The sequence below is a fragment of the Mirounga angustirostris genome, unplaced genomic scaffold, assembly GCF_029215605.1.
Source record: "Mirounga angustirostris isolate CCGP_5_RB_7025 unplaced genomic scaffold, mMirAng1.0.hap1 SCAF_6, whole genome shotgun sequence".
NCBI lineage: Eukaryota > Metazoa > Chordata > Mammalia > Carnivora > Phocidae > Mirounga > Mirounga angustirostris.
In genome coordinates, this window is record NW_026991714.1 from 58326104 (window position 1) to 58352958 (window position 26855).

Here is a 26855-nt window from a genome sequence, read left to right on the forward strand (position 1 = left end):
GTGTATGCATGTGTGTAATCTTCAACCATAACCTCATTCTTAATTCTAGATGGTATATTCCCAATTGCCCATTGGATGGTCTTCTAGACCCCCCTCAAACTCAACCTACTTAAACCTTAATGCATCGCCCTCCCTCCCATACTATAGCTCCTCCTCTATCTCCCAGCTTGATTCTTGGCAACACTCGTGTCTCAGCTCCATCACCAGACCCATTTCCTCAGTAGGCCACGCAGTACCACTACCTAGTCCTACCCACCATCACTTCTTCGTATTCCATTGTTGCTGTTTGTTACACTCTGGCATGATGACTAATTACTTCAGTATCTGTCTCTAAGATTTTAAGCTCCTTGGGGTTGGAAGCATGCACTATTCACGTTTATAGCCTTCACAGGCTATGGTGAAAAAAAGGTCTGTACTGTATCGACATTGAACTCTCTGACACTGTGCCACTCACATGGGGCTTGTTTACTGCCTGGAAGTGTAGCCCTTTGTGTACATATCTTATCTCTCCAGGAGATTAGAAACTTAGCTGTGTTCACCTTCATATTTCCACATCACATATCATGCTGTTACATGAATGACTGGAGGAATAAGGAAGTAATGCATTTTGGAGTACCAGGAGACAGTTACCAGGCAAGTGTATTATCCAACCTCACCATTTTATTTTTTTTATTTTTATTTTTTAAAGATTTTTTTTCTTTTATTTGATAGAGAGAGACACAGCGAGAGAGGGCACACAAGCAGGGGGAGTGGGAGAGGGAGAAGCAGGCTCCCCGCAGAGCAGGGAGCCCAATGCGGGACTCGATCCCAGGACCCTGGGATCCCGACCTGAGCCAAAGGCAGTCGCTTAACGACTGAGCCACCCAGGTGCCCCATCAACCTCACCATTTTAAATATCTCTTTCTGATAACCATGTTGTAAGTCGAGTGCAATCTCCCACAGAACGTGTTTGCATCTGAGTGTGGATATTTGAATGTGCATACAAATATATGTTACTACATACTATAAGATACACACTGATAATCTTTGAATCAAATTTCTATAAAACTGCATATACTCCGGAAGACTTCCAATAGTTATTCCCAATACTTTTGGGGGTGGCAGAACATTTTTGCATACATTTAGGTTTTCATATATTAGTTTACTTAAAATGCTATTCCAAAATACTCGGTGAGCCAACACACATCTCTACCTGCTCTTTCTCTCGCAAGATCCATCTTGAAGTTTATTGGAAAATCAAGATTGTGATAGCACAATGACTCTCAATTGTTCTTCCTTTTCATCTCCCTACAGAGAATTTTAGTAGGCCAACCGAGGAATTAAAAATATTTACTCCTAATAATGAGGAGGGAATTGAAGAAGTCTGTAATCTCGCCAGTGGTGTCAGATTGAAAAACCTGTCACCGCCAGCATCATTAAAAGGTAAGGAAGATTTGACCCTGTGTTCCAGGACCTTTTCCTTTCTCTAGGATGATTGTTGAAAAGGGAGAGAGGAAGGTGGTAGCAGACTGTGGTGGTTGTCTGTGTTGTGTTACCCCAGGCAGTCGAAGTCTCCATGGAAGGCTTAGCTTTTCTGCTTCTGACTTGGAACCACCTGCTCCCCTGGGCACACTCTGGAGTCTGATTTGAACCAAGTTCAGTTCAACTGCATAAACAAATGAGGTGTAGTACATTTTTTCATTAAATCAAAGCCAAATAATAAGGGAGAAAATCAAATACTGACACTTTTTCTGTCATTTATTTTTTAAGAAATGACGAGCATGGAATTTATATCCGAGCTGTATTATTATTCCTTTAGAAAAAAATGACTTGCAAGCAATGTTCTAGTATGAATTCAGCTCCAAGCCATGCCATCTAGAAAAACTGAACATGTTTGAAGGATGACCTAGGGACACCTCGAGGTTCTCAGACTTCAAAAAAGCATCATTTGTTTCATTCACTATGTCTATGAAAGTAGGAAGATGGGCTAGCTTGGCTTCTGCAGTATTCTGCGGGCAAGTGGAGAAATTCGGATTTTGTCCTGATGCAGGTGACGTCACAGAAGGACATCCTGGTCCAGGTGTCCAGGGAGCCATGTGACTATGACAGCCACACATAGGTGAGAAGTTGGAATTGGAGCTTGAAGCTCTCTGGCACTTTGTCATGAGCACAGAGACGGTAGTAGACTGTCACAAGAACGAGTAAGTCTCAGGCGAGGTCGAGAGGAGGCTTGTTGCTAGGAGGAGGCAGTCAGTGAGGGGGGCAGACAAGGGCCAGCTGGCGAAGTCAACATAGCAGGTGGATGGCAGGCACTCTCCGACTACCGTGGCCCACCATGACCTCCCCTGTCCTCACAAACCCTGTCACACTCTAGCACAAAACCCAAACACCTTGCAGTCAGTCTTGTTCTGGGCTGGCCATCATGCCGTGCGTATCTCAGATAGCAGCACCGTGCACTCTCTGTGAAATAGGTCCTAAGCAAATACTCTCTTTTGGTTTAGCGTGGCCGGGTTCCTGTGAAACAAGCAGTGTAGAGAAGGACAGTTGTCCGTCTCTAGAATGTATTTGCTAAAGACAGGTGACCAGTTTCCTATTGTGTGGCTTTTCACCTGCAGAAATCTCTCTGGTTCAGCTGGATAGCATGAGCCTTTCCCACCAGATGTTGGTGAGATGTGCTGCCATTATCGGCCTGACCTTCACCACGGAATTGTTGTTCGAGGTTCTGCCTTGTTGGAACATGAAGATGATGATCAAGGCCCTGGCGACTCTAGTGGAATCCAACGTCTTTGATTGTTTCCGGAATGGCAAGGAGCTCCGAACGGCCCTAAAACAGAATGCGGCCTCGTTTGAGGTGAATTATCGCTCGCTCTCTCTGAAGCCCAGTGAGGGAATGGGTGAGTAGAACCTGGAAGTGACTCACATTTCCTCTTAGTTAAAGGCATACCTGGTCAAGGAACCAATGTGTGTGGGGCAGCAGGGACTGACCCAGTCATTGCCTTTCTGTTCTCCCTAGCTCCTGGTGAGGAGGAAGAGCTCCACGAGCTGGAAAGCGAGGTCATCGAGTGCCACATCATTCGATTTTGCAGGCCTATGATGCAGAAAACAGCCTATGAACTGTGGCTGAAGGACCAGAAGAAAGCCATGCACTTGAAATGTGCCCGCTTTTTAGAGGAAAATGCACACAGATGTGACCATTGCCAAAGTGGGGACTTCATCCCCTACCACCACTTCACAGTGAACATTCGCCTCAACAGTTTGGACATGGATACCATTAAGAAGATGGCTAAGTCCCACGGATTTAAAAGTAAACATACCTCATTCCTCGTTAGGCCTAACTATTCCTGGGGAATGGAGTAGTTAGGACTATTTGGACCTTGAGGGCTTCAAGTCCCTCGAGGCGTGGGTTCCGCAAAAGGCTGGAGACTTAAGTAGCATAGGTCACTGGAGTGGGAAAGGGGGATATGTGAGCAGCTGAGTCCAGCAGAAACACCCTTGCTGTGAGACTCAGAGAGGGTTGAAGATCAGGACTCTGGCAAAATGGGGTGCAGCCAGAGCTCAAAGGAAAATATCCAGAGGGATAAAATGGACCCAGCTTAATTCACACCAAGGGTTGGAATCCAAGGGGGGTGGGGGGCAGGGGTCTCACATGTTGAAGCAGAAACAAGAGCAAGAGGGAGTACTGTTTCTTGGTAGGTAAGAGTGTTGTTGCTCTGGCAGTCAGGTTTGAAACGAGGTTCCATCAGAGAAAGAATGTGAGAGGGGGAGAATTATGCAGGGCTAAGCAGGTCAAGGCCCCAGAAAAGGGGGCTGAGGCTCAGGGCCGGGGTTCCAGACATCCATGAAGCAAAAGCGAGAAAGTTACAGTCTGATAGCACAAATCAGCTACACAATCTGGGAAAACACAGGAGAGGATTCAAGGGGTATCAGGGACCAGGGACTCCGTTACCATGGGCATGGTGGATGTGAGGCTAGGGGCAGTAACCCCAACTTCAGCCCTCCCTCGTGGGTGACCAAGGAGCACCAGGGGGCTACATACTCTAGCCGAAGGCCTTGGTGATTATGGCTAAGTCTGGTTGGGAAAACAGAGGCTATAAGGACAGAATTCCTATATTATATGGATATTAAAAATTGGGAAGAAATGTATGTAAAGTGCCTAGCACATAGTAGGTACAAAAATAATTTTTTAAAAATTTTAATTATTTATTTGAGAGAGTGCAAGAGCTAGAGAATGCCAGCAGGGAGAGGAGCAGAGGAAGAGGGAGAAGCAGACTCCCCGCTGAGCAGGGAGCCCGATGTGGGGCTTGATCCCGGGACTCCAGGATCATGACCGAGCCAAAGGCAGATGCTTCACTGACTGAGCCACCCAGGTGCCCCCCAAAATAAATATTTATTCTCATTCACTCTTTATTTCACATGCATTCTCATTTGATCTTCATGTTAACCTTTCAAGGTGGAGGGCTATTTTCATTTTATACATGAGAAAACTGAGGTTCTGGAAGATTGAATAACTTGTCCAGTGCCACAGAATGAGTGATAACTATTCAATCACAGGTCAGTCTCATTCCCAAACTCATGCTGTGCCCAGTACACCTGAGTTTCCCAAAGTACAGGGTGGGACCTTTGGGCAAGACTGGCAGGGGAGATTAGAAGAGGTTCCTGGATGTGACAGTCAATGGAGTCAGAGAGGGAGGAAGGCGATGCCCTCTCAGTCCTCGATCAGGAAGAAAGCAGCTTTGCAGTGTGGCATAAGTCTCTCTTTGACCCAGTACTAACACTTGCCCATCTCCCTTTTCAAAAAAGAGAAGTCAGGCTTTAGGTTCAGAGCCTTAGAGTCCGGATTTTCATGGATCAGATGGGAGAAAAAGCCAGCCTGGAACCATTTTAAGTACTTCCCAAGTACTTTTGGGAGTATGAGAAGAGCCCTAGATGCTGGAAAGGAAGACACAAGAAAATAACAACTTTTAAGAAGGACTTGAGGACCAAGAGAGGGCACACCCCTACAACAACAAAAAAACAGGTGCCCAGAGGGCAGAAAATGAGGGCTGACAAGGATGCATGTGCAAATCCAAGAAGCTTCAGGGATGATCCCAACATAGGTCCATGTTCAAGGAACCAGTGAAAATACCAGTAGGAGAGAGCTGACTGAGGCCGATAAGAGAAAGGGGAAGCAAGGGGCAGCCTGGTGACTCAGTCATCTAAGCATCTGACTCTTGATTCGGCCCAGGTCTTAATCTCAGGGCTGTGAGTTCAAGCCCTGTGTTGGGCTCCATGCTGGGTGTGGAGCCTACTTTAAAAATAAATAAATAAATATGAATGAATGAATGAATAAATAAATAAATAAAAGAGAAAGGGGAAGGGAGATTCCAGACTATGTGGAACCAGGGAGTCTCTCTATGTATGTAATTATATATATATATATATATATTTGGTGGCAGTGGGGGGTAAAATCACAGTTGATTTTTGTTTAAGATTTGTTTATTTATTTTAGAGAAGGGGGAGGGACAGAGGGAGAGAATCCCAAACAGACTCCCCGCTGACCATAGACACGGGGCTCGGTCACACAACCTTGAGATCATGACCTGAGTCAAAATCAAGAGTCAGACGCCCAACCAACTGAGCCATCCAGGCTCCCCACCTCCCCCCAAATGGTTTTAAGCAGGCTAGGGCTGTCAAAGAAAGCAACTTCAGTTATTTTTGGATTCTCCAATATACCTTAGCAGTTTCACTCGGGTGCTTCTGTGCCCTCCTGTGTCTCTGAGTAATGTCTACGCTTCTGTCAGCCCCTCCACCTGCCTGAGGCCAAAGCTCTACTATTTCTCCTATCAGAACTTTTCACCTGTTTAAAAGCCTATCAACTAGACATCTTTAAATAAGGACTTTAAAATTTTCCCTAAAAGTTTTACAGTAGAAACAATAATCTCAAACCCTAGTGCCCCAGACAATTTCAGTACATCTCAGGGGCGAATATCTTAACTGTTCTTTCTGGTCATTGCCTCCATAACAAAATGATGTGTTTATACAGTTTTCTTTTTTAAAAAAACAAATTGACATTGTGCTCGCTTCGGCAGCACATATACTAAAAAAACAAATTGACATTATCTGTTTTCTTCTTACTTTGGTGAACAGATACAGCATGCCAGGGTGAGGACTTACCCCTGTCACACTACTCCTCAGGACCTCTCCCCCAGTATTGTTAATGACCATCATTTGATAAATCGTTACAAAGACCATGTAAATGCTATGCATTACAGAACCAAGTAATATACTGTGAAAAGAGTTCTTTTTTTTTTCTTCTTCTTCTTTTATATTTATTTATTTTTTTTTATTCTTATGTTAATCCCCATACATTACATCATTAGTTCTAGATGAAGTGTTCCATGATTCATTGTTTGTGCATAACACCCAGTGCTCCATGCAGAATGTGCCCTCCTCAATACCCACCACCAGGCTAACCCATCCTCCCACCTCCCTCCCCTCTAGAACCCTCAGTTTGTTTTTCAGAGTCCATCGTCTCTCATGGTTCGTCCACCCCTCCGATTTCCCCCGCTTCATTCTTCCCCTCCCTCTACCTTCTTCTTCTTGCCATTTGCAACGACGTGGATGGACCTGGAGGGTATTATGTTGAGTGAAATAAGTCAAACAGAGAAAGACATGTATCATACGATCTCACTGATATGAGGAATTCTTAATCGCAGGAAACAAACTGAGTGTTGTTGGAGTGGGGGGTGAGGTGGGAGGGATGGGGTGACTGGGTGATAGACACTGGGGAGGGTATGTGCTCTGGTAAGCGCTGTGAATTGTGCAAGACTGTTGAATCTCAGATCTGTACCTCTGAAACAAATAATGCAATATATGTTAAGAAAAAAGAGCTCTTTTTTAAAAGATTTTATTTATTTATTTGTCAGAGAGAGAGAGCTCATAAGCAGGGGGAGCAGCAGAGGGAGAGGGAGAAGCAGGCTCCTCACTGAGCAGGAAGCCCAGTGTGGGGCCTGATCCCAGGACCCTGGGATCATGACCTGAGCCAAAGGCAGACGTTTAACTGACTGAGCCACTCAGGTGTCCCTTGAGTTCTTACAAAAGTTTATTTTTCCTCGAGTTTCTAGGATAATTTTCTTTTTTGCAATGTCTTCTTTATAATATCCTGTCTTGGTTGGAGTCTCTGTCCATTATCCCTGAACCTTGTGCCTGTAGGTCATACTGGTGAAGGACATACAGTTGACCCTTGAATAACACAGGTCTGGACTGTGCAGATTCACTTATATGCACATTTTTTTCAATAAATACAGTATAGTACTATGAACGTATTTTCTCTTATGATTTTCTTAATAACATTTTCTTTTCTCTAGCTTCCTTTATTGTAAAGATAGAGTATATAATACATAAAACAGAAAATATGGGTTGGGGCACCTGGGTGGCTCAGTCGTTAAGCATCTGCCTTCGGCTCAGGTCATGATCCCAGGACCCTGGGATCGAGCCTCACATCGGGCTCCCTGCTCCGCGGGAAGCCTGCTTCTCCCTCTCCCACTCCCCCTGCTTGTGTTCCCTCTTTCGCTGTCTCTCTCTCTGTCAAATAAATGAATAAAATCTTAAAAAAAAAAAAAAAAAGAAAATATAGGTTAATTAACTTTATGTTATCAGTAAAGCTTCTGGTCAACCGTAGGCTGTTAAGTAGTTAAGTTTTTAGGGTGTCAAAAGTTATATGTGAATTTTCAACTGCTGGGGAGGCGAAGGGGTTGGTGTCCCTAAACCCCTGTATTGTTCAAGAGTCAGCTGGAATTGGAAGAGGTTCAAAGACATTAGGTGTAAATTAGATAATGAGGAATTTGATTCTCTTTTCAATTCTCTCTCAATCCTCAAGTCCTTCTCAAGTTATTTTCTTAAGTCTTGATCCCCAAAGATCTGCAGTCCATGGGCTTCCTCCTGGGCTCTGTCCTTCAACTCGCTCTACCTACTTCATCAGAGACCACTCCTCTCACTCCTTTGCCTTCTGAACATGTATTGAAACCCCACCTGACATTTCATTTACTCATTCAACAAATACTGAGTTCCTACTATGTGCCAGACCCTGCTGCAGGCACGTGGGATACATCAGTGAACAAAAGAGCATTCATTCTATTGTGGAGAAGCAATGGAGGAAAAAACATAATGAAGAAGTAAAAAATCTACAGTATGTAATGGGGGGTAAATCCCACCCCAAGGAAGGAAACTGAAAAGCTTGTTTGCTAGGGCAAGTGGGATTAGGAATGCAGAGCCATTAGGGGGGCCCTCACTGAGAGGTGAGATTCATAGAAAGACAAAGGAAGTGAGAGATTTTGTCTTACTGACAGCTGGGGAGGAGCATATCATCCAGAGAGGATAGCCAGCACAATGGCCCTAGACGGGAATTGATCCCTTCCATTCTATACATTGTGGGTTTGTGCTTTTTAAGATTATTTTATTCTCATTTTAATAAGGTGAAATGTCCTGGACCTGGAGGTACTGGAGATAAACAAAAGAATTCAATCTGTCACCTTGAACCTGAAGTCTTATTTTTAGGTCTTTGAAAGCAAGAGATGAGCAAGTGGTATCTTTGCTTTTCTCCTTTCTTCTGAGAGCCTACAAGCATTTTGTACATATTTTTTCCTTTTGAATTTTACAGATCCCCTCTGAAGTAGGGAACTTTTAAGAAAATACGTCCTTCATAAATGAAGAGAATTGAGAACTAAAAATAATATGATTCACCTAAGGGGTAAATGATAGAATGACAAAAAGCATATCTTGTACTCCCCAACTTTGTTTCCTTTTCTAGCCAATGTTGTTTGTCTCTGCATCTCGTTCTATCACTATTACAATTTGAAACATAAAAAAAGGGGCACCTTGGTGGCTCAGTCAGTTAAGCATCTGCCTTCAGCTCAGGTCATGATCCCAGCATCCTGGGATGGAGCCCCAGATCTGGCTCCCTGCTCAGTGGGGAGCCTGCTTCTCCCTCTCTAGCTCACCCCCCTGCTTGTGTTCCCTCTCTCACAGTCTCTCTCTGTCAAATAAATGAATAAAATCTTTTAAAAAAAGAGAAAGATATTGAAGGAGAAAAGCATTTTTATTTTTCTTATTGATTTTTTTCAAAAAATGTGCATTTTATTCAGCAAATATTTATTGAGCATCTACTATGTGTGAGGCCACGATCCAGGTATCAGGGATATAGTGCTGAAAATGATAGACATGTGTCTATTCTCATATATTAGAATTTTCATGAAGGCTGGTGATAGATGTGATAGACAATAAACAGATTAATTAATAAAACCATAAAAGAGCCTTATAGGCCTTGATAAATAGTCTGACTTTTATTTTAAGTGGGTCAGAAGACTTTGGAGATGTATTAATTAGAATTAGTATTTGCTACATGTAACAAGGACCCAGCTAGAGTGGCTTTAATTTATTTACTGTTATATTTATTTCTCTCTCATGTAAAATGTTTTGTCTCATCATTGGGACTAATATGAAGGCTTCATGATCATCAGAAACTCTTGGTCCAAAAATGGCTGCTGGAGCTCCAACCATCATGTTTACATTTAACACTAGAAGAAGAAGAGAAACCAAAAAAAAAAAAAGAAAGAAAGAAAGAAAAAGAAAGGGATACTCCTTCCCTTTTAAGGAATTTTCTAGAAGTCCTACACAAAACTTAGTCACATGGCTATATCCAGTTGCAAGGGAGGCTGGAAAATGTAACTGCCCTCAGTAAAATTGAGTTTTATTACTAAGAAGAAAAAGGACAATAGAGTTGAGATAAGAAACCAACAATTTCTGCCACGGAAATCTGAGTCATGTTTTTAAAAACATATTCTGTCTTCTCTGTAGAGAACAGATTATGGGAATTGGACTAGAAGGGAGATCAGTTTTTCACATTTGTCTAGATAAAATTTGGTGGTGGACTAGGGTGGCACTATAGTAAAGATGGACAGAAGAAGATGGATTCAGGTATGTTTTGAGGTAAAGTCAATGGGACTTCCTGATGGGCTGAATGGGATGAGGGAAAGAAAAGAATCCAGAACATTGCCTAGGTTTTTTGCCTTGAGAAAATGGATATATGGCTCTGATGCTTAGTAATATCAGAGTATAGGTTTATGGAAGAGAGATTCAAGAATTCTGCTTGGATCATGTTAATTTTTAAATGCCTGTTAGGCATTCAAACAACAGTTGCCAAGAAGGCATTTGGATATATGAATCTATAGTTAAGGGTAGATGTCAGGCTCAGAGATTAAACAATTGGCAGTCATTGGCATGTGACTGGAATTCATAGTCATGGGCAGATGAAATTACCTAGGAAAAATGTGCATAGAGAAGGGAGCCCAGGACCAAACGGAAGCTCACCAACATTGGGAATGTTGGTAGAGGAGTAGGAGCAAAGCAAAGTGGGCAGGGGGCCAATGAGGAAAGCAACCAAGAGCATGGTTGGTAGAAAACCTGGTGAAAAGAGGGAGTGGTCGATTGTATTTAATGCTTGCTGAGAGGTGTAAGATATGGACAAACGTGAGCTTTGGATTTGGCAACATGGTAGCCACTGGTAACCTTTACAAGAACAGATTTAGAAGAGTAGAAGGAAAAAGGCATAAATCAATTTATTCAGCATCCAGTCACTAGAAATACATTAGCTGGCAGTCTAGGGGGAGAGGTGGGCAAATTATTCCTCACACAGTGTAACACTAAGGACCAGGATGGAGGTCTGCACAGGGCACAGATGAGTCGGGGCACTAAATCTATGGGGACAAGGGCACAGAAGACTTTCAAAAAAAGGTGATAACTAGGTGCCTAAACTGCATTTTTAGAAATTAAAAGATCTGTGGAGTAATGCATTGGCCTTGGAGCTGGGAGACCTAGGTTCTAGTCCTACCTCTATCCCTAACAGATGATCTGAGACAAGTCCCTTCCCCTGTCGAGGGTTCTTCCTTCCTTCTGCATGGGGAAATGGCTAGATCCGACCATCCTCATTTGTTTCTGGAATTTTCTAACCTATTGGAATCTGGATAGACTGAAGGTTTTAAGTTCAAGTTTCTCTGCCCTTTAGTTAGCCTTTGGGGTATATATTTAAATGTCTATATTTCTCCACTAGAAACAGATCTTTTATTCGTAGTTTTAGTTGCTGCAGTGTAAATTAGTGAGGAAAATGTTATCCTCTATAACCAACCCCAACGTTTCAGTGGCTTAACACTGTAGGAGCCACTGCAAGTCACTCCAAGATGGGCCATTTTGCATGAACATTATTTTGAATTAAAAGCAATCCAAATCCATCAGATTCGGAAAAAGCTCTTCCCTGCCCCTCAACTGCCTGCTATTAAACAGAGATTCCTCTTTACCTAAGAAACTTCTCTGCATAATAAGGCAACCTTTGTTTTCCAAACATCTCCTCTCACCTTCCTGCTAATGGTCTTTCTTCCCTTTGTATCCTCAGATCCCCTCCCCTTCTCCTTAGCTCTTCTAAGCTCCATGTTTCCTCACTGTCTTTGGAATTTCCATGTCTGCGCGGATTCCCCTTATTGACATGTATTAAATTTGATTTTCCCCTGTTAATCTGTCTCATGTCAATTTGATTCTTAATTCAGCTATAAGGACCTCTGAACGGCAGGGGAAATTCTTCCTCCCCAATGGAGGAAGAATTGGGGACAAACAGAATAATTTTTTTTCCTGCCCATGTAATGATCCAGTGAAAGTTCTGACAAATGGTCTTGAACACAGTAAGTCAGGGACACAGGCTCCTTCCATTCTGTCCTTTTGCCATCCCTTAGATTCTCCCAATGATTTGCTCTCTAGCGGAAGGGAAGTGTGGAAAAGATACCAAACCATCTCAGCTCAGAGGTGCCATATATTACTTCTGATAGAATTCCATTTTAAACGAATCACGTGGGTTCACCTGAGACGCAGTGGAGACTGGGAAATGGAGAGTCTGGCTGGGCAGCAGGCACTGTGTCGGGAAAGGGGGAACAAGAGTCTTTGGTGGACACCAAACATCTCTGCCACATGGAACATTTCGTGACTCATACAACTCTTTTGTTTGTTTATTTTCTAGCTGAAGAAGAGACCACCTTTTCCAAAATAGAGATTCATAAGAAATCTGAGATATTTCCTGAAAATCTCAGGTACAGGCGTACATGACTGTTTAGGCATAAACAACTGTCATTAAGCTCAGAATACTGTTAAAATCTTCTGTCAGGTCAGTTCTTTTCGGCCTCTTTGGTACAAGTGGGGAAATGTTGGGGTGTGTGCATGGTGAGTTCTGTCAGTAGCATCTACATCAGGTTTGATTATCTTGCTCTTTTATTAGTTTTTTAAAGATATTTTCATATCGAAAACTAAGTGTAGCTACAAGTTATTCCTCCTCTTTATTTCTGCATTTGGACAGTCCTGAAGAAATAAGAGAAAAGATCTTGAGTTTCTTTGATGTCGTTATAACAAAAATGAGGACGTCTGAGGAAGACATCATTCCTCTGGAATCTTGCCAGTGTGAGGAGATCGTAGAGATGGTCATCATGCCTCTGGCCCACCATTTTCTGGCTTTGGGAGAAAACAACAAAGCCTTATATTACTTCCTAGAAATTACATCTGCTTATCTCATCTTGGGTGATAATTATATGGTAAGGTGTTTCTACCCCGCCCCCCCACCCACCCTTGAGACAAGTTAGAGACCACAGTGCCCGAAGGGAAGCTCTAGGGTGCTTTTTTTATTACTTCATGTTCTTGATTCCTGCCAGCACCACTTTCCTCTGAAAATCAAATTGCTGAGAAGGGAAATGACCCGAGATTGAGAAATGAAAGTTAGAACAAATTGAAACTAGCATTATGCATCATTTAAAATAGTGCCACTTTTAGAAACTTGCCATGAACTGTCTGCCTATATGGGAAGGGGGTGGATGTCCTATCTCATTCCCAAAATGATGCAGAAAGGACTCTTGGTATCAATGCTTCTGTTTCAGCAGAGTCTTCCTCAGTAATGTCCTTGTGGCATTTGCCTTCTGTCCTCCCTAAATACCTGTGAGCACAAATACCTGTAGGTCTTTGGATAAGTACAAATCTGGCTTTCATCTTGTGATTCCCCAAAAGGAGCTCACCCACTTTGGTCTTCATGTAATTTGTGCTAAATTATCATACACTTCCTTTAGGCCACCAAAACACTAGTGTTTCTCCGGGATAATTGTAAATAACATTCCAGGGCATATGCCCCTAGAAATGTGGGGATTCGATGTATGTATAATGAAATAAAAAGGATTAATTCTTAAGTAAGTTGGGAAGCACTGAGCTGAATAAAGCTAAATAGGTTTCTTTACTGCAAATATTTCATGGCCTTAATATGCTAAGATACAGGTAAATCTTCCAGAGGGTCGGGCTAGTTCTGGGGCATACTGTGTTTCTCAAACTTACTTGACCTTAGACCACTTTCATAGAGCAGCTGACTAGACTAACATTGCTTGAGCTCACTTTAGGAAATGCTCCTCTGGCCCCTGCTTCATCTGACTCACATTTCTGAATAGGCATGCCTATACTTCATGCCCATCCTGGTGGTCTCTTCCATATTTACAACTGCTTTTGATCACAGCAGCCTAATCAACCTTCATACCTTAGATTTTTATAAAATTTAAAAATTAAATCATTAAAAATGTTGGTAAGCCCCAGTTCTCTCAGTATTTATGTGAAAGATGAAAGTCGCCCATGTATATTATATATATGAATATATATGTGTGTATATATGTATACACACACACACACACATATGGAAAAGGGGGATATGATCAGTGAGTCCCAAGAAGAGAAAGTTTAAGTAGCCTTGGGGACCAACTTGCTAAGCACCCCCATCTCAATTAGCAGGGAATGGGGGATGGTCAGGAAAGACAATGATTGGAAGCAGAGCCCTGGTGCAAGTTACCCAGAATGTGCCATTTGCATCCTCTGTCCCACCAAAAATAATTTAGTAGGTCCAGGTCAACTCATGTCTCCCTCTTCTGCCTCCCACTCATATCCCTTTGGCTGAATGAAATTTGAGGATATCGCCTTGCCTTATTTTACTCTTCAAGTCTGTCCTGTCTAACGATGTCCATAACTCATTCCAAAAATCAAGACCAGCTTCTCATAGATGTGGGGATACTGTCAGGGGCAGTGGGTACATTGTTGGAAATAGGGGCCATCGGGGGTGGAATTACTCAGAGGAAGAAATTGCCCTGGATCCATCCTCTCGAGCGAGTGATCCAGTGGACAAAGATGGGCCTGCAGGTGGCCAGGATCTTCACCAGGAACTTGACCTACCCAGTGCTGCCTAGAGTTTGGAGGCCCTTACTAATCCAGAGCCAGAGACGGGGGTGGAAGTGGGTCCTGCGGTAGCAGGTGCTTCTCCCTGCTCGGTAGAGGCCGGACCCCCGCTGACTCAACACAATGTGCCCCTCTGCTGGCTGCAGGCATACATATATTTGAACGAGGGAGAGAGGTTGCTGAAAATGCTCAAGGACGACAAATCCTGGAGTCATACTTTTGAGTCTGCTACCTTTTACAGCCTCAAAGGTCAGGTAAGAAACCATTAAAAACATGACCATGTGTTACCGGTCACTGGGGCATTATATAGAAGAAGCAGAAGCCATCCCTGTCCTTCCTGCACCCCCTCCCATCCTCTGCCACAAATCCTTGCCAAGACCACAGAACATCAAGCCCCGCTACTCAAACCTCCTTGCCCTCACTTACCAGCAGCAAGATCTTCCTTGTCCTCGTGGCTGACGTCATTATGAAAGGTTTTTTAACAACCTCCAAACATGGACCTGCTTGGGGAAACATTTTCTCAGGTAGATGATGCACAATAAAGATTCGACGCAAAATCCTCATCAGTCAGCCAGCATTCATCTGCAAACATTTACTGTTATGCCAGGCCCATGGGGATTTTGTTCCTGGGGCTTAAGTTACCCTTTTGATAAGAATCCCAGGAATATGTGTTGTTGGAACACACCGATTAAGTCCAGAATCACTGCATTTCCTCTCTCCTTTCTCCTCCTCCTTTCTCCCTGTAGGTCTGTTTCAACATGGGCCAGATGGTGCTTGCCAAGAAAATGCTGCGGAAAGCACTGAAGCTGCTCAACAGAATCTTTCCTTACAACTTAATCTCCCTGTTTCTTCACACCCACGTTGAGAAAAACAGACACTTTTACTATGTGAATCAACAGGCCCAAGAGAGCTCACCTCCAGGGTAAGGGAAGGAGCTGGGAAGAGCTGGAGGTCTCACTCCTGAGAGAGAGAGACCTACACAGACTCCATCAGCCCCCAAAGCCTGGGCCTCTAGGGGGCGCAAGAAGGCCTGGTGGCTCTGCCCTGAGGCTCACTGGTGCTGGAGGGGGCTGGAGGTGGCTAGAGGGGGCTGGTGGGGAAGGCTCCCAGGCGAGGTGAGGGTTGCCCAAGAACACCTCATAGCAGCTTTTGCAAAAGGTGAGTTCAGGTGACAAAAACATCAGGGAGCCCTTTGCAAGCTGAGCTCCAGTGCCCTGCCCTAGTCCGCCCCTTCAATCCCTGTGACCCGCCATGTTCCACTGGAAGCTAGCTGTACCAGTGCTCCTGGGGCCTCAGTCACAAGCCCTTTTCCATCCAGGGCTACAACGCTGGGTATCGTCCCTGGCTCAAACCGAAATACAAGGTTCCAAAGACCTCTGCCAGAGGGCAGACTGCCCACCCATCTATGTACCTGGATGGGAATGTGCGTTACATGGGAGTATCCATCAGTCATGATTAAACCACTAAGATTTATACATCTCAACGTATGTAAATTTTGCCTATAAAAAAACTATAAAAAATACTGGGAGGGGGACCACCTGTGTGGCTCAGTTGGTTAAGCATCGGACTCTTGATCTCAGCTCAGGCCTTGATCTCAGTGTTGTGAGTTCAAGCCCTGCATTGGTAGTTGTTGAAGCTGGGTGTTCAATGCATGTAGTTCATGATATTTTTCTGCTTTACTGTGTGTATGTTTGAAATTTTCCACAATAAAACTTTCTGGATATATTCCCCCTATCCAATCGGCGCCAAGGGAAATGCCACCTAGCTGGGGATCTAGAGAGCTGACAGAGGACATCTCTCCCATGCTGGCAGAGGCCAGTAGTGGTTTCGCTACAGGTTCTGCCTGAGATGCAAACAGCTATTTCTAGGAGCCAGTTGCTACAGCTCTTTCCCCAAGCCCACTGCCTTCCCCCAAAAGTGTTCCCTTAAATGTGGGGGAGCCTGGGGTGGGAAGGAGCTGGAGCTGAGCTCCTTTGCAGGTTAGGGGCAGACTCCTGGGAATGGTGCCTGTGGTCTCAGGAGACACCAAGAGGGAGGGGCAGGGAGAGGTCAGCAGAGATCTCTCTGAGAGGTAGGAGGGAATCAGAGTTTGGGTCATGTGTAGAGTTGCCGGATCAAATACAGCATGCCTAGTTCACTTTGAAGTTCAGATGAACAATGAATCATTTTTTTACTCTTTTTTTTTTTTTTTTTAAAGAGAGAGAGTGCGTGTGAATGGGGAGGGGCAGAGGGAGAAAGAGAAAGAGAATCTTAAGCAGGCTCCAGGCTCTCAGCACAGGGCCCAGCCCAACGTGGGGCCTGATCCCGCCACCCCGAGATCACTACCTGAATCGAAATCAAGAGTCGGACACTCCACTGACTGAGCCACCCAGATGCCCCGAGTCATTTTTTTAGGATACATATATGTCACACAAATATTTAGGACATGTGCATTCTAAACAAATTATTTATTGTTTTGAAATGCAAATTTAACTGGGCATCCCACGTTTGCATTCCCTAAATCTGGCAAGCCTAGTTAACAGCCACATTTTATGAAAGGAATAAGAAGTTACCTGCATGAGGGTAAAGGGGGGAAGTACTGCTGAGGAAGAAACTGCAGAGCTGTGGGTTTCCAACACCGTCTGGTCAAAGGGTTCTGATCTCAAAAATGAGGACAAGGAACAACTTTAAAGTCAGAGTTTCTACGGCCCTCATGAATGTCTTACTCTGTAAGGGATTTTACGCTGTTTCCTAAGAGGCTTTAAAAAATGATTTCCACAACAGAATCAATGTCATTAATGTCTAAATTGAAAGTACCTGGAATTCTTCTTTAAAAATCTCCAGGATCTCTCTTTTTTTTTTTCTTTTAAAGATTTTATTTATTTGAGAGTGAGAGAGAGAGAGCATGAGCCGGTGGGGAGGGGCAGAGGGAGAGAGAGAAGTAGACTCCCCTGCTGAGCAGGGAGCCTGATATGGGGCTTGATCCCAGGACCCTGAGATCATGACCTGAGCTGAAGGCAGATGCTTAACAGACCGAGCCACCCAGGCACCCCCCAGGATATCTCTTTCTTCCTCCTTTCTCGTCTTTATTTAAAATCAGCTTTTTGATAAATATTTCTAATTATATTTTGTTTTCTTGGTTTTGTTAAATCACTAATATCGCAGCCAATTTGCTTACCATAAAGATAAGGTTCCCATTTTTAAATGGCTTGTTGAAGCCAAGATTGAGAACCCGAACATTCTTTGTAGGTGGTCGTCCTTCTCCCCTTGAATACCTTCAGCACAGGAGGTTCACCATCTCCTGTGACATTCCTTTACATTGTTGGAATGTGTCTTAGTCTGCTCAGGCTGTTTTAACAAAATACCATAGACTGGGTGGCTTATAAATAGCAGAAATTTATTGCTGAAGTCTGAGATCAGAGTCCTAGCATGGTCGGGGAGGGTCGGGGAGGTCTGTGACCTCTTCAGGGTCACAGACTTTTTTTTATCTTCATATGGTGGGAAGGGGCTGGAGAGCTCTGGGGTCTCTTTTATATCTCTTATAAAATCCCTTACAGCCTTACCCCCATTTATGAGGGCTCTACCCTCACGACCTAATTACCTCCCAAAGCGCCCATCTATTGTTACCATTAATTTCGGGGGTTAGGATTCAACATGTGAATTTGGTGGGGATGCATTCAGATCACAGCAGAACGTAATTGTTAAAATGTTCATTTCTTTTGTTGATCTGAGGCCTAGCTCCTGATAGCCTGCTCAGTGGAGAACATGACACATAGGAACGGCTGGGCTGGAAGCGGACAGAGCCTGAGCCCTGGCCCCACCACATTCTAGCTGTGTGACTTCGGGTTAGTCACTTAACCTCAGTCTCACCTGCTTGCATAAAATGGGGTTCATTATTTCTTCCTTTCTTCCAGGCTTGTTATCAGAATCAAATGTGATGAATTAAATAAATGGGCTTTTAAAAATAACTTCATTTAAATAGCGATGAGCTGGGGCACCTGGGTGGCTCAGTTGGTTAAGCGACGGCTTTCGGCTCAGGTCATGATCCTGGAGTCCCGCATCGGGCTCCCCGCTCAGCGAGGAGCCTGCTTCTCCCTCTAACCCTCCCCCCTCTCATGTACTCTCTCTCTCTCTCATTCTTGCTCTCTCAAATAAATAAATAAATAGCGATGACCTGACAGGGGACAAGTGATTTGCATAAATTATCTTAATTAATCATCACAAAGTAGGTATTACGCTCCCCATTGGGTGGGGGAGAAAATGTGCTTCATAAAAATTAATGTGCCTGCACTTTACCATCTTGTAAAGGAGGCAGGACTCAGGCTCACACCTGCTTTGACCTCCCAGCCGGGAGCGAGGCTTCTGTACCTGCGTTCCTCTCTAGCCCGTGTGTATTTTCTCTAATAGGAAGAGGAGGCTGGCGCAACTCTACAGGCAAATCGCGTGCTTCTCCTTGCTGTGGCAGATCTATAGCTTAAATTATTTTTTCCACTACAAGTATTATGGCCACCTAGCAGCTATGATGCAAGTGAATACGGCCCTGGAAACTCAAGATGATTTTCAGGTAGGCTGTTGTTGTAGCTGCTTTTAAATTTCTGCATCTCATTTAGAGGGAAACTCCTACTGGGAGCCAACAGGGATGCAGAATCGCGAGGGTAGAACAAAGCCCTTCTGGGCTGGGTTGTTTTGCCAAGGCCAGCATCCCAAACACTTTGGTCCCAGAATCACTTTAGACTCAGTAATTCCTGAGGACCTCAAAGCTTTTTGTTTTTATGGGTTGAATCTACCGAAATTATAAGAAACAAAAACTGAGGTATTTAAAAGAAAAATAAAGCTCTTACATGTTAACGTAATTAACATTTTAACTGGAAGAACAAAAGACCAATTCCCCCAGACAAAAAATTGAGCGAGAAGAGTGGCACGTATTAAATTTCTGCAAATATCTTAATGTCCGACTTCATAGAAGATAGGTGGATTTTCGGTCTGTTTCTAATTTCACTCGGTTGCAACATGGGATGTTGCCCCTGGAAAACTGCGCTATATACCAGTAGAGAATGAGGGTAAAAAAGGAAAATGTTAAAGGATAATTTTTTTAAAAAAAGATAAAATCATGACTCATAGAAATACAAAAAGAACCCATGTCAAAGATCCTATTAAACACATTAATTACTGAGAAATTAGTGAGATGTTACAACTGGTTCCAAGGAGAACTCAATTTATGACTGGACGCAAAACTAGTCTAGTCATGGGGGCAATAATCACATGGATTCCCCTGAACACTTACATTTCTATGCAAGAGGCTAATTTACATTATCAGTTTTCTGCCTCATACAGAGCTATAAAATGGCCCAAAGACAATGAAAGGCAGAGATAACCTTAATGAGTGAACTAGACAGGACAATCCACCGAGTTTTTTTGTTTGTTTTGATCTTGCACCATTTTTCCTCACACAAATAATGCCTTGATATCCTGAAAGCAGCTTTGACTTCTTTGTGCACTCCCTGAGATGGTCTCAGGACCCACTGGCAGAACTGCGTGTCTAAATTTTTGGGGAGGAAGATTTTTTCTTCTGCCCTTTAGGGTCCTTCTAACTGGACTAAGAATCAAGTTGATATGAGACAGATTAATAGGAGAAAATCAAATTTAATAGCGTATGTATGGGGAATCCATGGAGACATGAAATTCCAAAGACAATGAGGCAACATGAGGCTTGTTTGAGCTAGGGAGAGGGGTAGGGGCCTGAGGGCATGAAGGGGAGGAAGACTGTTAACAGGAAGGTGAGGAGATGTTTGGAAAACAAAGGTGTTGCCCTATTATGCAGAGAAATTCCTTAGGTAAAGAGGAATCTCTGTTAATACCTCTCTTCCTAGTAAAGCAGGCAGTTGAGAGACAAAGAGCTCTTCCTTGAAACTAATATAACATGAATGTTAATTTTATTTCGGCTTAAAAAAATAAAACAAATTTGTTTAGCCTTAAAAAAAAAAAAAAAAAAAAGCTTTTCCTGAATCTGCTGGGTTTTGATTGCCTTTGACTCAAAATAATGTTCATGCCAAAGTGGCCCATTTTGGGGCAGCCTGCCCTTGGCCCCTACAAAGTCATAAGCTGGGAAAACTTTGGTTAGATGTGGAAAACTCCAGAAGACAAAATAAGGAATTATTAAGCTAAATCCAGTTCATCTAATGAATGATCTGGTTCCTTTATAAAAAAGCACATCAAGTCTAGATTTCTTCTGGGGCAGTAGCTTCCTCTTGGAGTGATTAATGATCAGGAATTAAGGGAAATGGTCAAGTAGCACTGTAAATGCTGGAGGGGCTTAAATTCCTAGCCAGGAGTCTGTCCCCAGCATTAGTGCCTTCCAATAGCCCAGGATACAGAAATATTTACAAAGCCCATCAAATATAGCCCTCTGCCCATCCTCCTGTAGCTCCCTGGGCCACTAAACCCAGCCATATTAGACCTCTTTCGGTTCCTCAAACATTAAGTTCAGTCCCTTTGTAGGGTCTTTGCAGTGGACATTTCCTCTGCCTGGAGTGCTCATCCCCTGACCTTTACTGGGCTCTGTGCTCATTAGCTTGAAGGTCACCTCCTTCATAGGCCTTTCTGGACCACCTCGCCCACTGACTCTTTAACCTGTCCCTCTCTTGTAGTAGCTCTTATTACCATCTGACGTTTCCTTGTTTGCTCCTTTGTTAGTGTGTAGCCTGCATCCGCTACTAGCCTGTAAAGTCCATAAGAGCAGGGATCTTGTCTGTTACCGTTCTCACATCCTGAGCTTCAGTAACAGTGTCTGGGACATAGTGGGCACTCAGCAAATATTTAGTGAATGAAATCCTTTAATTCCCCTCCCTATTTGGGGTCTATCTCTTAAAAACATGGTGGCATTGGGGGACAGGAGACTAGAATGGAGAAGCCAAAATTGGAAAGTGAATCGAAAGAGGCTGGTTAACAATATGGTCATGACCAAAGGCAGAGCAGCCTGGCAAGAGCTCCCCTGGGTGCTCAAAAGCAGATGACACACTCATTGTTGAATAACAGAAAGAACCAGAATGAGCCCCAAGAGAGTAGTTTCCGGAACTTCACCCATCTGTGGCGTGACCACTGGCAAGCCCCATAACCTCCGAGCTTCATATTTTCTGCATAAAGTAAAGCAGTTGGACTCTGTGCTCTTGATCCAAATCCAAGAAGTCCTGGGCTCTGTTACAGCGTCGGACATTTCATTCGCCTGGCAGTCCTCTCCTGGTCCACAATTTCCAGCTGCCCTCCCCTTCTGGTAGCACCATCTGAAACACAACTCAGGTCAGGAATACAGGAAGCCCCTCAGATTGACTTTGTGGCTTAACAAATGCCCACAGAACTGTCTGTTAACACAGAATCTGTAGCCTGCTTATTTTGTGTGAGTTGAAGAATTCTAGGAAAAAAGTCCCCTTCTCCTAAATGCCTCCCCACTGACTGCGCTCAGTGCGAGACACTTGTATCATTAGGAACCTTCTTTAGCAGGAACTGCTTTCTCTTCACCTGTCCCTAAGCATTTATATTCTGGAGCAACTTGACCATTTGAAAGAGTTGTTTATGGAGTAACCAACTTCTCAGAGGTCTCTCAATTCAGTTTACAACCACGCTTTCCTCTTTTTAAGAGCAAACAAACCAAACCCGCCTTTCTTTTTTGTTAATCAACAGAATAGACATACTTGTTATAAAAATTAAACATCACAGAATTGTATAAAGTAAAAAGTAAAGTCCCTCCTGTCCCTCAGATTCCTCCCCAAGTATGCACCATGGAGTGAATCCTTCCCGGCTTTTTGCTCTGCAATTATATATTCACATATATATAAGCCACCACTTTTATTTTTCACAAAAATTAAAATTCTTATATTTTGCTTAAGGACTCTGTGGGCAAGAGGAGCCATCAAGCATGTCTGGGATGATCCAATAAACAGGTGGCAGAGACCCAGTTTAGTATCTGCACCTAAACCCATGCCTTGGCCAAATGACCAGCTCCGTTCTCAAGCTTAATAAACCCATGTTCACTGGCCAACACTGGGCAATGTCCCCGGGCTTCCTGCCTTGGTTCCACCTTCGTTTTGCCACTTCTCTTCTCCACTGCTGCCATTTCAGATCATCAAGGCCTACCTGGACTATTCACTGCACCACCAGCTGGCCGGCTACCAGGGCGTGTGGTTCAAATATGAAATCATGGCCATGGAACAGATCTTCAACCTCCCCCTGAAAGGCACGGGCATTGAAATCGTGTCATATGTGGCTGATACACTGGGCTATACCAAGCTTTTAATGGGTCACTTGGACTTGGCCATTGACTTAGGTAAGGTTTTTCTGGGCAAGAAGGGGCATGCAGAATACAAGTAACACCCTGAAATATACTGGAATTGTTTTCTTCCCAGGATATCGAGCCCACAGGATGTGGGCTCTGCTCCGGAATCCCAACAGACACTACATGGTCCTCTGCTGGCTTAGTAAATCTCTCTTCTTGAAAAACAGGTATTTAGCTGAAAGCATTTTCCAAAATTAGAGGGAGGAAGCCATAGTAATTGTGTGTTCTGGGCTCGCTTTACTCTGGCCACTGGGTGGCAAAGGAGCAGGATTTACAGTAAGATGTGACTGATAATCATAGTCTTTGGGATACCACTGTTCTTTGCACAGCATTCTCTTTTTTTAAGATTTTATTACTTTTTAAAGTAATCTTCACATCCAACGTGGGGCTTGAACTTACAACCCTGAGGTCAAGAGTCGCACGCTCCACTGACTGAGCCAGCCAGGTGCCCCTGCACAGCATTCTTTCACATACATCATCCCTAGTCTGTTTGCTCTGGCCAGTGACTGGAGGAGAGTCAGTCAATCATCCTGCCGTGGGCATCAGGCTTTCCCTAGAGGGAAAGGGAAGAGTTTCACAGGAGAGGCAAATGCCCAGAGAAGAAGAGCCCCCAGGACCAGAAGCTCCAGCCTCTGGTCGCCGTGATACAGAGGTCTGTGACAACAGTTTGAGCAAAGAGCCAATTTGAGATTTGGGAGTGGGTTTGAAATCTGCGTAAGGGCCATATTTGGTCTGGAATTGTGGGTACCATGGAAACAAGACCAGCACTCAACTCCATCCTCTCCTCCCCAGCACTTCCTAATCTTACTACCTTCCTTTGCCTCAGAAACAAGCAATTGATCCAGGTGTTGGGGTGGCTGTGGGACCTTTCTATAACAGAAGAGCACATCTTCAGCAAGGCATTCTTCTATTTTGTCTGCCTGGACATCATGCTTTATTCTGGTAAATGTGGCTTGGGGATTTACAAGCAATTGGGGGCACGGTATGTGTGTTGGTGTGGTGCGGCAGCTGTTGGGGCTAAGGTCTTGAGACCACTAGGATTCTGGCTGGGAAGACCTCTAGGACAGGGAAGGGGAGAGCATGGTCAGCTGAGGAGCCATCTGGAAGGTGCAAGGATTGTGAAGGACCAGCAAGGAGGAGAGTTTAGTCCAGAGGAACCTGTTGGGTGTAAGCTGCCAGTTTAAGGGTGAGATCAACTTACACACCGGTGTGGGGACTGACAGGCTCTTATATGTGCCTTTTACTAGAGGACTTGTTAGCAGAATATACTTAGAGACCTCATGCTTTAGGACAAAGGGTGGAATTGCTAATGGGTCCAGGCATTGGTTGCTGTTGGAGATTTGGAAAACAAGTTCTGTCCGGATAGTCCTGGTTACACCAAGGAGGCAGCCTTCAGTGTCCATAGTAACCAGAAGGGCCAAGCTGGGCATTCATTCCCCACCATGTGATTTTTGGAAAAGGATACAGATACTGCCGCCAACGAGGGAAGCATGGGTGGGGAGATGGGGAGGTCCCAGGCCGCACTAAGGCCAACTCCAGCAGGGCTCCCAGGGCAGGGTTGGTTTAAACTCCAACCCTGGAGTTTGTACCCTCTGTGCATATACTTGCACAGAAGCTGGGGCTCTGCAAACACAGGGCAGCATGGTCTTGAGGCTGTTGCCCTCCCCAGGACCCTTTGGCTTCATAAAGTAAACAGAGATTATGGCCTCTCCCCACAGGAGGAAATTCTCCTGGGGAGCTACTAGGCTAGAACAGGACCACCCCGACCCATCACCAAAGCTCTCCTGCTTCTCTCTATTTTAGGCTTTGTTTATAAGACATTTGAAGAATGTTTGGCATTCATATACCAAAATGAAGACAACAGAATCCTCAAATTCCAAAGTGGAATCCTCCTGGGACTCTATTCCTGTGTAGCTATCTGGTAACAATGTGTTGCATATCACTAAACTCCCAAATTTGAAAAGGTTGACTCCTGAAGAAGAGTTCTAGGAGATTAAAAAAAGAAAAGAAAAAGAATTTATAATTTATACGTGAGACAGATTGAAGGCGTCAGAGTGGATTTACATTGAAAGGCGCCTTGGGGGTCGCCTAGTTCATCCCCCTTAGGCAAGACCACCTCAGATGTATTCAGTGCAACAAGCATTTATTTCAGACACACCACGGTGTGATAATACAGAAAGGAAGAAGAGTACTTGCTTCTGAGGAGTGTTTGGGGTTTGAGGGAGACACATAAATAGTACCACTTGCCCACCCACCCCCACCAAGATGGAATTCTATTGAAAAACATTGTTGACAGAAGTGATGTTGGAGGATGTGGCTTGTGTCTGCAGGTGGGTGGGCTTCCTAATTTTGAACCCCAATATTAGGCTTGCCCCCTTAAGCAGCAGGCAGTGCTGGAAAACTGCTGTTCTCCTCCGTCAAGACAGTCTTTTTCCAACGCGTGACAGAGAGGAGAGCCGTACGAAGCTCCCTGTGGGCCTCAGCCCTCTCAGGATGGAGAGGGCCAGGTCCTGGGCTACACCTGCCTACCTCCTTTCCCACAGTCACCAACAACCCGTCCCTCCGGACCACTGGAGCAGGAAGGGAAGCAGGGGAAGAGAGGCCATGCTTTGCACAGCGGAGCTCCCTCAAACGAAAGGAAACCGTGAGGGGAAGCAGCACCCTTCTGTACCCCATTAACCCATCAAGCCTGGGGCTTAATGCCTTTAACTCATCAAGTTTTTAACTCAGTAAAGCTGCAGCTATGGTCATACCTTCAAGGAAGTAGATCAACAGCAAGGTTCCAGAACATTTGTTAAATTACTTCCACAGCATCATTCCCTGGTCTACTTCCCATCTCGTATATGCAGCCATGTTGTCCAATATTTCAATTTTGTGACGAGATTAAATGACAGTATGAAGACATTCCTATACAAAGGGCCACAAACTAGAGCAGTTCCAAAATTGAATAGAAATCTACTATAAAATTCCTTGGGAGAAATTGAACTCTAAAAATGAATTACGCTTACCAGTAAAAGTCCAAAGAAATTAAAGTCCAAAGTTAAATTAACTTGCCCATGTGAATTAAAATTCAAGGAATCTAAAGTCCAAAAGTCATCCTAATTTTTTATTCTACTGTTTCCTTTCAACAGCTGTGGCCCAGGCCAGTGCTTGTCACACTTAAATGGGCACAGGAATCACCTGGAGAGCCTGTTAACACTTGTTAACGCGGATTCCTGGCCCCATCCCCAGAGGGTCTGATTCAACAGATGTGGGTTGGACCAGCAAGCCTGCGTTTCTAAGGAGCATCCAGGTGACACTGGTGATCCCAGTCTGTAGCCCACACTTTGAGTAGCAGCACTGGCCTAAGCCATCTCTCTCTGGACTTGGAGCAATGTCTTCAAGCCCTAGAATTTATAGCTCCAAGCGTCCAATATCCTTCACTTTTTTAGAGTTCAAAGAGTTAAATAACTGGTTGCTAATACCTGAGCGTTCCTGAGGATTCTGTTTGCCTCAAACCAACCAAAAAATTCTATTCTTGCCCGGCTCCCTATCCCATCATTCCCACTGGGGAGCCGACGGCAGACTTCCAGGCTCAGGTCCTGGGAGCTGTTACTTGCAGACCCACTTCAGAGTCTCAGCCCATTCCAAGGGCAACCCTGATTTGTGTTCTTCTGTGGTGACGCAGGTATGCCAGGCTTCAGGAATGGGACAACTTCCACATATTTTCCAGTAGAGCTAAAAACCTAGTGCCCAGAAGAACGCCGACAGCTCTCTACTATGAAGGAATCTGTAGGTACATGGAGGGAGAAGTTCTCTACCTTCAGAAGCAGATCGAGGGTCAATTTGAGAATGCTCAAGACAGTGGAGTCGAGCTACTCAAGGTGAGCCCAGGCTAACCCACCCCATAAGTGGATTTCTGTCTTCTACCTCCTTGTGATAATAATTTCCTCGGATTCCAGAAGTTATCTGTTTATCGTACAAATTTTTAAGGTAACGCCTTCCTCCCAAATTCGAGGAGAACACAAATTGCCCACAACCTTACTGCTCAGGGAGAACCGCTTTTTACCTATTGAGACACCACCATTCAGGTTTTTTTACGATGTGCACATGCGCATGTTTCCATTTTTAAAACGTGCTCTCAAATAAAATATATTGTGAATGATTTCCTGTCAATACATTGTTTTCTACACCACAAGTTAAAAGGAAGCATAGTATTTTCTCTTACAGATAAAATCTCAAAGATCTTGTGAGACAATAGGCCAAAACTATTCTGGGACAGGAATTTTTCTGTAGCATTTTACTGCTGTTCCTGTGA

At 44.1% G+C, this 26855-nt stretch overlaps 1 protein-coding gene and 1 long non-coding RNA gene across 2 annotated transcripts in view; one reads left to right on the forward strand and one right to left on the reverse strand.

Moving 5' to 3' along the window:
* ADCY10 (adenylate cyclase 10) overlaps nucleotides 1-26855 on the forward strand; it is a 77411-nt gene that overhangs the window by 45976 nt on the left and 4580 nt on the right. Inside the window, exons 18-30 of the mRNA XM_045877538.2 lie at nucleotides 1294-1422; nucleotides 2595-2873; nucleotides 2993-3283; nucleotides 12020-12089; nucleotides 12353-12584; nucleotides 14397-14504; nucleotides 14997-15172; nucleotides 18637-18793; nucleotides 22345-22549; nucleotides 22629-22725; nucleotides 23385-23500; nucleotides 24362-24479; nucleotides 26226-26421. Coding sequence (XP_045733494.1) covers nucleotides 1294-1422; nucleotides 2595-2873; nucleotides 2993-3283; nucleotides 12020-12089; nucleotides 12353-12584; nucleotides 14397-14504; nucleotides 14997-15172; nucleotides 18637-18793; nucleotides 22345-22549; nucleotides 22629-22725; nucleotides 23385-23500; nucleotides 24362-24479; nucleotides 26226-26421 — 2174 coding nt within the window. The remainder of the gene's footprint in view (nucleotides 1-1293; nucleotides 1423-2594; nucleotides 2874-2992; nucleotides 3284-12019; nucleotides 12090-12352; nucleotides 12585-14396; nucleotides 14505-14996; nucleotides 15173-18636; nucleotides 18794-22344; nucleotides 22550-22628; nucleotides 22726-23384; nucleotides 23501-24361; nucleotides 24480-26225; nucleotides 26422-26855) is intronic.
* LOC135364743 (uncharacterized) lies at nucleotides 12372-19197 on the reverse strand. Its single transcript, XR_010412353.1, has 4 exons — nucleotides 19071-19197; nucleotides 16803-16885; nucleotides 14677-14750; nucleotides 12372-12504 (listed from the first exon to the last, which is right to left on the reverse strand). It is a non-coding gene; the product is annotated as an uncharacterized LOC135364743 (long non-coding RNA).